This window comes from Monopterus albus, unplaced genomic scaffold, assembly GCF_001952655.1.
Source record: "Monopterus albus unplaced genomic scaffold, M_albus_1.0 scaffold214.1, whole genome shotgun sequence".
Classification (NCBI taxonomy): Eukaryota; Metazoa; Chordata; class Actinopteri; order Synbranchiformes; family Synbranchidae; genus Monopterus; species Monopterus albus.
Genome location: NW_018128094.1, coordinates 122,407 through 123,914, shown reverse-complemented (window position 1 = coordinate 123,914; position 1,508 = coordinate 122,407). Strand labels below are relative to the sequence as shown.

General features: G+C 37.1%; 1 protein-coding gene across 1 annotated transcript in view; it reads right to left on the bottom strand.

Annotated features, from left to right (window-relative positions):
• The window catches only part of sorl1 (sortilin-related receptor, L(DLR class) A repeats containing), a 108,361-nt gene that overhangs the window by 9,148 nt on the left and 97,705 nt on the right, over window positions 1–1,508 (bottom strand). Inside the window, exon 24 of the mRNA XM_020619076.1 lies at window positions 352–468. Within this exon, the coding sequence (XP_020474732.1) occupies window positions 352–468 (117 nt within the window). The remainder of the gene's footprint in view (window positions 1–351; window positions 469–1,508) is intronic.

Genomic DNA, 1,508 nt, shown 5'->3' with positions numbered 1-1,508 from the left:
TTGGTGCTTACAGGAGGATTAACATTCAGAAACTTATTCTTTCCCTTCAAACTCCACTGCCATCAGTCATCAGGCCAGACGACAACAAGCCAAATAATAATATTCAAATAGCTTCCCACAAAACAAGAAATGGGAAGCAATACGGAGAAATACAATACATTAGTAGCAATGTTAAACTCCTTGCTGGTCTGTGACTGAGCCATGATGGTATTAGGATGCTCTGCCTCCTAATGCATGATGATGAAGGCAGGAGGTCTCTCCACAATTAAACTAAAGTTACAACAGATTTTGCAGCAGTAGTCTGTACATAGACTAATGAGCCATAAAGCAGTTTTATGCAGAGAAAAATACTCACAATGTACTCCCTGATGAGACTGTGTCCTTTGTCAGGAGCGGTCCAGGAAACCTGCACCTTCCCATCCTCACTGTTGTCACAGGACAGCTGCAGGTTCCTCGGCGGGTCCGGCACTATAGCACACACAAATATACACAACTTCAAAAAGTATTCAGACCCCTTCACTTTTTACACATTTTATTGTGTTGTACATTTTTTAAAACCATTGTCCATAAATCCACAAAGTAAAACATTCTCAGAAAAGTTTGCAAATATATTAAAAATCAAAAACTGATATCTCTCATTTACAAGTATCCAGATCATTTGCTGTGACACACTGTGAAATGTGCTCAGGTGCATTTGCTCTAATTATCATTGAGATGTGTCTGGAAGTTAACTGGAGTCTGTATGTGCTTACTCTCCACTTATAGACAAACATTATGATACTGACATCCATTTTAGATACAATACAACACAGCAACTCTACATAGTGATTCTGCATGTCTCTATACAACCTACTATTTGGCATCAGAGAAGACAGCATAAATTAGAGCAATTACAGTATTTCTTTTGGTTAAATCTTGTTAGCTACATTTAATATTCATAAATTCAAATGTGCAGATAAAAAGCCTAACTTCTTGGTATTCACAGGAGAGGTTAAAAAATACACAGTTTTTTAAATAAACCCAGAAACTGTAAAAATTAGAGAGACTACAAATAGAATAGACTTCAAAAGATTCAATGGAATTCTGTAAACCTGGCATTGTGTCTGTTGTGTGGTGTAAAGAAATTGGACTTATTTCAATGAAAGAAGGGAAAAACTGACCATGCTCTTGTAGTTTTAGAAAAAAACATGTTAAAAGACCTGAGAGCAAATGACGGTAACTTGAACAGTGAAACCAGGTGATCGGTCGAGACAGACAAGGCACATTTTTTCACATTTCATTCTGTATAATGAGGATGAAGAAGGCAGCTACTGTATGTGAAATGATAAGGTTGTATGGATGTGCCACAAAGGCCTGTCAGTCAGGACACCACTACCACACACAAACAAAATATATGGAAAAGAAGCCTGAGCAAGACTTGTCAGCAATCAAATCATCAACTCAATAAACAATAATCAGATCTGTCATCAATTACTAGTCACAAAGTGGCTATTTACCATAAACTCTGT